This window comes from Vigna umbellata, chromosome 8 (assembly GCF_029865625.1).
Source record: "Vigna umbellata cultivar VRB3 chromosome 8, Vumbellata_1.0, whole genome shotgun sequence".
Taxonomy (NCBI): domain Eukaryota; kingdom Viridiplantae; phylum Streptophyta; class Magnoliopsida; order Fabales; family Fabaceae; genus Vigna; species Vigna umbellata.
Window position 1 is genome coordinate 17,761,708 of NC_142172.1, and position 7,941 is coordinate 17,769,648.

The 7,941-nt window shown below is 35.3% G+C and overlaps 1 protein-coding gene across 1 annotated transcript; it reads right to left on the reverse strand.

Annotated features, from left to right (window-relative positions):
• Window positions 1-1,961: 1,961 nt before the first annotated feature.
• LOC124842673 (BEL1-like homeodomain protein 1) lies at window positions 1,962-6,058 on the reverse strand. Its single transcript, XM_047319212.2, has 7 exons — window positions 5,910-6,058; window positions 5,545-5,654; window positions 5,040-5,136; window positions 3,818-4,601; window positions 3,244-3,617; window positions 3,092-3,152; window positions 1,962-2,989 (listed from the first exon to the last, which is right to left on the reverse strand). The coding sequence occupies exons 4-7, from the start codon at window positions 4,562-4,564 to the stop codon at window positions 2,195-2,197; spliced, it is 1,977 nt and encodes a 658-aa protein (XP_047175168.2). The 5' UTR covers window positions 4,565-4,601; window positions 5,040-5,136; window positions 5,545-5,654; window positions 5,910-6,058; the 3' UTR covers window positions 1,962-2,194.
• Between the last annotated feature and the right edge of the window lie 1,883 nt (window positions 6,059-7,941).

Sequence of the window (7,941 nt, forward strand, 5' to 3'; positions counted from 1 at the left end):
GAAACAGAAGAAACAGAATAGTAGAAAAAGGGCAGGCCCAATTCAGGCCCAAAAGGAAACGGAGCGATTCAGGTCAGTAAGACCGAACGATCCACTGAACAACACAGTGAGACCGAACGGTCCACTGAACACCACAGTGAAACCGAACGGTTCACTGAACAACATAGTGAGATCGAACGGTATACTATCGTTCGGTACCAAACAATAGTATAATCGAACGGTATATCTGTTATTAGGAATATTTAGCAAGTCCTAGCCATCATGACAAATATGAAAAATGTTGAGAATTAATCTTCCACTATATGATAAGCTCCCATTTTAACATCAATTTAAAGTTTACGCTTTTTAATATCCTATATGATAAGCCCAAAAAAAATATTATTATAAATGAAAAATAAGAATTAAATTAAAATAAAGTAAACATTGATGACTTGGTAAATAAATTATAGTAAAATGGCTTAGCTTGGTGGATGTAGTAGAGGAAGATAGATCACTATGCTTATGCTTTAGAACATCTAAATTTGAATTTTTTTCTAGCATATTGAGATAAAAGCTTGTACAAATTTTTCTTTATCTTTTCTAATTTTATCTAAAAAAAATCAATAAAGAATCCCAATATTTTCAACTTCATCAATAGGTCAAAATTGCCCTAAATACAAGAATAATGCAATATTCTTCTCAATATTTGTCAAATTTCACCATCATCCTTTCAACCATACCTCTTATAACTTCATTTTGATCTTGTATACTATCCATTTAAATACATTAGATTTTTCAAACTTGAGAAAATTACAAGTTGGACGTAGATAAGATAAGGTAGAAATTGAATTTTGTAATTTCATTAAGTGTTTGACACAAAAACACTTATCTTTTATGTTATTTTCCATTTCTTTTTAGATGGGCAATATTTGTAATTGTTATCAATTAGACATAAACTTGCAAACCCTTGTTAGTATTTAAGGACATTTTAAAGCATAAAAAAAGTTGAGTTTTCGTCTTGAACAAACATCTATAGAAAAAACACTTTATGCATCAATGTTCCTTTATTTTTTTAATGCATTGTTTAAATTTAATAATTCTATTCTCGTATCCCATAACATATTCTCTATAATTTGATCTAAAGCATCACTAAGTATTTTTTAAAGTACAACACCGAACATGAAAAAAATCTCCATCACAAATCAAAGAATTTTCTAAAACATGCTGACTTTTTATAGTTTTGAACAAAACATCATTAGTAGAAACATTATCCAAAGTAATAGAAAATATATTTTTTTCAATGCCTGATCATGCAAAAATTGCATTATATTGTTAAGGCAATTCAAACCTAGTGTGAGGTGGAGGCAAATGGCAAAAGTTGAGAACTTTGCGCACAAATTCCAATTTGAGTCAACATAATACACAATCAAACTTATATGACCATCACTTGTGCAAGATGTCCATAAATAAAAAGTTAAACAAATCCTATTTTAAATGTTCTTCAAATCTTCTTTCAAAATGTTTTTTTTTTCTCTCATAAATATTTTCAATATGTTACTTCAAAGAGTATTTCTAGAACAAGAGTTGCATCAGGATTCTAATAACTAATCCAACTACGGAATTCTTCGTACTCAACAAACTTTGTCTTTGAAATTTCAAAAATAAAAATAATATAATATATATCATATTATGTCTAAGTTTATGCCACATAAAAATATGATAAAAAGGAGAAAAATAGAAAAAATGAATGTAACAAATTGGAAGAATTAATAATAGAAATAATATGATACATATGATCTCATAAATAAAGTTATGAAAATGATAAATGGGAACTTTTATATATAAAAGAAAAGGGTAAGTATAAGTTTTCATCCATAACAATCTACCATATTGCTCCACTTGTACCTTTTTCTTTGATTTATGTAATCCACCCAAAGAAAAGTAGGTTAAGACTTAAAAAAAGAAAGGTAATTCATGACATATACTCTCAAATCAAAGATATACTATCTTTACCAATTGAAATTTTATGACACCAACCCATCTATCCCATTTTCAAAAATTACAAAATTAATATACAACTCAAGTAAGCATATATTTTTGAAATCACCAAGCTATCTAAGAACTCAAATGGTTCTATGCAAGGTATACACCTATACTAGAGTAAAATTCCTTCTTTCTTTACACTAACCATAGTCTGTCCCCTTCAATGTCCTGTTTATGCCACAAAGTCCAGTACCAATTGTGCAGCAAACCTCTTTGGGTTCTGCATGTTGATACTCTCAAATGCTGCTGAAGAGTGAGAAGTGGAATTGTTCAACACACCAAACTGATTCGGTTGACCAATGTCCAACCCTCTTCCTAGCTGAATGTTCTGGTTTGGGAGAAAGGTTTGATGTGTTCCTGACAATGTGTCACAGTGAGGAAGACCAAGAGTGAGGGAAACACCATTACCTGAAAACCTTGGTGTGAATTCTTCAGCATCAAACCTACCAATTTCCTCCATTGGGTATTGTCCAAAACCACCTGTGAAGTTTGTTTGGCTCCCCATGAAAGAGTACCCATCCCTGCTCTGTCTCTCCTCCATTGAAAGCTGTTGCTCATTGTTGGCCTCATTGCTTTTAACATCCATGCTCATTGAAGAAGCCCGATTTGGAGAGAGTAGGATTTCATGGTTCCTTGGCTTCTTGGGGCTTCCTTGTGTGATTCCATCTAACTCTGATGACCCCATGAAACTGAATCCTGATTGATTCTTCACATTACCCACTACAGGTGCTGATGTTGATGGTGAAGTTGAAGCTATTGAATTAGAAACATCTTGTTTAGAACCTTTTGATTCAATCTCAGGGGTAGGACGTTTCTCTCGTTTCTTCGCGGGATCTTCACCACTCTTGCTTGATTTCTCCTCAGACCCATTTCCATTTAGTTCGTGTTCTTTCATCTCCTCCAAATACATTTCCTCCACCATTGGCTTCCAAAGCCGAACTCGAGCATTTATGAACCAATTTGAAACCTGTTCCATTCCAATATTCCAATCAATCTTCATACACGCTCTCATTGAATCTTATTCATTCTTTTACACAATTGAACAGTTGTTGAGTAGCAGTGGTGTTACCTGACTCCTGGTAAGCCCTGTTTGTTTTGCAAGCATGTGTTTGTCGGAGTCCTTGGGGTAGCTGAAACCAGATAAGCTCAACTTGTTTCAAGAGCAAGAACCATGGAAGTGGAAATAAAGAGTTTGAAAGATTGAATTTTGAAAGTTCTTACGGGTGGAGAAAGTGTTCAAAGAGCCAAGCACGTAAGACAGAAACCGATCTCTCTGGCAATCCTCTCTGGGGTCTCCAAGCATTGTGATGGATCATACCCAACTGTTGAATAGCTCTCTGTTGGCGTAGATGATGGTCCACGTATTTCAGCCTAGAACCTTCAACTTTAGCCCCAAAACAATCCTCTTCTCCCAAACTCTTATTTGCAGCTCTGATTTGACCTGTTATAGCATCCTTCAAACATCGAAATTGCTTTGAAATTGTTTGCAATGCAAGTGCTGTGTACGTCCTCGCAGAACCAATCCCTGCAACTTGCTCAAAGGAGGCTGTCACAATCTGCATCTGGTTGTGGTACTGCCTGTACCTTTGCTCCACCTTCAATTCCAGAGATCAAATCAACAAAACAATGCTACAAACCATGTCATAAAAACAAAGAAATTTTACTTGGAAGAAAGAATATTATCTCAATGATTAAAATGGAATTTTGAGTTCAATTGGAAACAAAAGGACATCAAAATTTTGTGGTTTTATTTATGCAGTCATTGATCAAATACAGAAGAAATAAAAGAGATTACCTCGTCAAGCATGTTGATTAGCTTTGCTTTCTTCATCTGAATTTCTTGTCTCTCTGTAGTAGACAGTTCAGAGCTACGTTTCCCACATGCCTCTCCGCCGTCACCACTAGCAGCGGTTGATGATTCTCCAACCGCCTTAGTTTTCTCGAAGCTTTGCTTCCCTTGTTCAACCTTAATTCCGCTGTTAACATTCACAATCTCGTCCAGAAGTTCTTGCGTGACCCTCAAGAACTTGGAACTCAAGAGAACACTCTGAATCCCCGCCATACCGCCGCCGTTGGAGGCCCCAGGGGCGGAGGATGACCTTGGACGCACCTCCTCACCGTGAAGGCTAAGTGACAGTCCCTGGGAAGCGAGTGTGGCATCACGCGCCGCCGTGCTGGGGTCAATTGTGTTCCAAAGGTTGTACTGCATGCGTGGCAGGAAGCCATGCAGGGCGGAGACGTCATGGGGCATGGACGGCGGCGGCTCCTGCGCTGCTGCGGAGAGAGGCACGCCGACGAATTGCTGAGTGTGAGGGGACGGCGCGTGAGGGGACGGCGCGTGAGGGGACGGCGCGTGAGGGAGATTCAGTAGGGAGGAGTTGTTGGCAACGGTGGCGGCGGAGTTGAGAAACAAGTGGTTTCCGCCGTGGGGTGGCGGCGGCGCGTCGGAGTATTGGACATAGTCAGGGTTCATTAGTACGAGAGTTTGAAGACCGTCAGCACCTGCTTGAATTTTGGGGTTGCTTTGAAAATATGTCGCCATTGGAGAAAACTTTCTTCTGCTTTGTCACTTATTCACACTGAAAAACCGAAAACAAAACCTAGTTAGTGTCGGACTTTCATGTTTTTCAATCACATCCCAAAAAGAAAAATAAAAATAAAGATAGAAACTTCGCTCCGTAATAATAATAATAATAATCCCATAATAAGAACACATCACAACACAACGTAATACAGTAAAAAATAGCAAAGATAACGATCCCACAAGAACGCATCACAACACAGAAAGAAACAAAAATAACTAAGATTTTGATTAATACAGTGTCTGATTGCGATTTTGACTGTATTTAACTCATGGCACAACCGTAAGCGTAATCGTATCAACAATTTCTATCTGTAATTTTTCATAACATCAAAAATCATGACAACGATGACCAGAATTTAAAACCTCGTAATAGTATTATAGTACTCTTCCCCACATACGAAAATTAACATTCTAAGACTTGAGTTAGCTGTACCTTTCAGTGCTGCGAATCTGGTTTGGAGTGTGAATTTTGGATCAACCCATCAAACAATTCTTGGTAACGGAAGCTAACTTTTTAGCCTTCTAAGATCCTGAGAAAGTGAAGACATGGAGAAATGATGAATTACGCAGAAAACTTAACACACTTGACATATTAAGGTGTACATGAAACTGGTTTTTGGCCATGTGCATACTCTTTTTATGGCATGGTGAAGAACTTGAAAATGAAAGTGGTGAAAAAGCTTAGAAGAGATTTGGTGAGAGAGAAAAGGGTAAGGGATGGATTTGATTATTTGTATAAAGAAATTAATGAGATTATGTGTGCACGTGGTTCATGATCGTCTCTGAACTACTTCTACTACTGCTGAAAAAAAAAGGAAGAATTTTCAATCATAATGAACAGAGAGAAAGAGAGACACAGGACAGACGCACACACAGTCTTCACCAAAGCAAACACAGTAGAAAACATCATTAGCAGATATATGCATCAAGTTACCCACTTGTCACAATATGTGTGTCCGATCTATGTTTGTTTGGGATTTATGAGTCCCTTCACTTGCAAGAGGTAAAGCTCTGTGTCAGACTCAGATCACCTGCACTTCCACCACAGCTGAAAGTGGAATAAAAAGGAGTTAAAGAAGAGAGATGGGGTTAAAAAGACTTGAGGGAAAAGATACCCATCTTTATTCGTCTCATTATCCACTCATTTATTCACATTTTTCTTGAAAAAATATATTCTTTTTAAAATTTTGAAATTGAAATTAATTCTGGGCAGCAACGGTTATTGTCATTATTAAAGAAAACAGTGAAGTGAAACATTTTAGTATCTCTTTATCTCTGTGTGGCCTTTTATCGGGAGAAGTACCTGCGAACAGATCAAAACAGGGGAAGTTCTATTGATTTGACCCTCTCTTTTCAAATCACCTAATGCAGCCCTTGATGAGAAGCTAAGGAACTTTTGAAGGTAGAGAGAGAGAAACAGAGAGAAAGAAACTTGTTTGGGTTGGGATAAGAAATAAAGTATCTGTATATAATGAATAATGTAAACAAGGTTTGCAAAAGTCACCACCAGCTGAAAAACGAGGAAACGTCTTCTTCTACAAAGCTTAATTAATTAATCCATTCATTGTTTAATAGTAATAATAAAATAATAATTAGAAAAAAAAAAGGAAGAAGAAGAAGATGATGGACAACAGGGTGGTGGATGGATCCAATTGCTTATTTCTCCATTAAATATCTTCTTGTCGTTTTCACAATTTCCATGTTTTTTTCTTTTCAACTTATGTGTGCATTTTTTGTGGTTGGATGACTGAGTTTGAAGATAAAGCAATTAAATTGCCAAGGAACACAAAACCAACCACCATAACACCTACTTTAATACTTTAAAAGCTGAAAACATATATATATATATATATATATATATATATATATATATATATATATATATATATATATGTATGTATGTATGTATGTATGTATTTGTGCAAGGTTTTTATTTTCAGAAATATTCTAAGCAAATTCACTAGAAATGAATGGTACCCTCAAACTTTTTACCAATGTTATTGCATGAATTTGTAAATTCAGAAAGAAGATCATAGAAGAAGGAGAAAAAAAAAAGGAAAAACTAAAGCAGAGTTTGGAAAAGTAATGGGGTCAAATTGAGTGCATGCATGATGTGTGTAAGAATCATGGCCATCAGCGATTGGTCCCACTTTGGCTTTTCATGCATCAAACGACCTATATCACGCCTCATCAACAGGTCTTAAGAGAACAACTGGTGTAAAAAAATGTCATATTTTTATATTATTCAATGCTGATATAATTGTTAGGAATATTTTGAGTTATTCGTGGAAATTAATCATTAATTTTCTATGCAAATCTGTCCAAATTCATCAGTGAATATGTCTTTTTCAACTTTCTTTTACATTATCAGCAAAATTGTAATTTAAACTTAATAATTTACTCTTTTTTTATGTATTTTTATTTCTCTCTCTGTTTCCTAAAGGAAGAAAAAATAAGCAGAAAACCCCTTATTTCAAAATCTGTCGTACTTTTCTCAATAATCTTTGATGACTCCCAAAGACTTAAAAATTTTAAATGACATAAGCACATAGTAATTCGATCGTACACTTCTTCTCTTGGATTATATTGACTAGAATTGAAGATAAATAATTAGTAATTAATAACCCTTTGAAGTGTGAGTGAGGTAATCCCATGATTTACATAGAAAGACAGAGAGAATGAAGATATTAATTAAATAAATAAATCCAGCAAAGACAGCAAGAAAGCATTATTTTCGACATCCCAGAAAAGTTCTCAATCTCCATCAGTAACTATTATTGTGCTAATGAGCAGTGACAGATGAAAGGCCTGTGATGTTAATAAGACTAAAAATTTTACAAGTTTGGGACACTCATTCATGAAGTTTATTATATTATGTAGCATATGATATAGAAAGGAAAAAGCAGTGGTAGGTGGTATTAATATGCTATATAGAGTTGGTTCTATGAATGGCCCTTTTGTAATCAAGTTGTCATTCTCGTAGAGATCAATGTCAATATATTTAGTATTAATTTACTCATTGCTTATTTCACATGTTCATACACTTGTCTTGGATTCTTTCACAAAACCTAGTATTACAACTTTTTGTTCTCACTCAACTGGGAATTAAAGAAACAGGTTAGTTTTCATCATGTACATTTTATGCAGCATGTTGGATCTTCCTAGGACACATGTTACAACCACAACAATAGGGTCTGCATGTCCTGTTTCTTACGAAATAATGAATATTCACATGTCAGAAGCATATATAGTTTTCAAGCTGTACTTCAATGTACAGAATGCATATGATAAGAATCTTTCTTTAGTAGATTAGAGCAAGAGATATATATGCATCA

What these genes read in the sequence shown, in the direction of transcription:
- LOC124842673 (XM_047319212.2), bottom strand. Translation starts at nt 4,564, where the DNA reads ATGGCGACATATTTTCAAAGCAACCCCAAAATTCAAGCAGGTGCTGAC. An exon ending in TAATCAACATGCTTGACGAG is followed by an intron (nt 3,618 to 3,817) that starts GTAATCTCTTTT and finishes CTGGAATTGAAG; the next exon opens with GTGGAGCAAAGGTACAGGCA. An exon ending in TTTGAACACTTTCTCCACCC is followed by an intron (nt 3,153 to 3,243) that starts GTAAGAACTTTC and finishes ATCTGGTTTCAG; the next exon opens with CTACCCCAAGGACTCCGACA.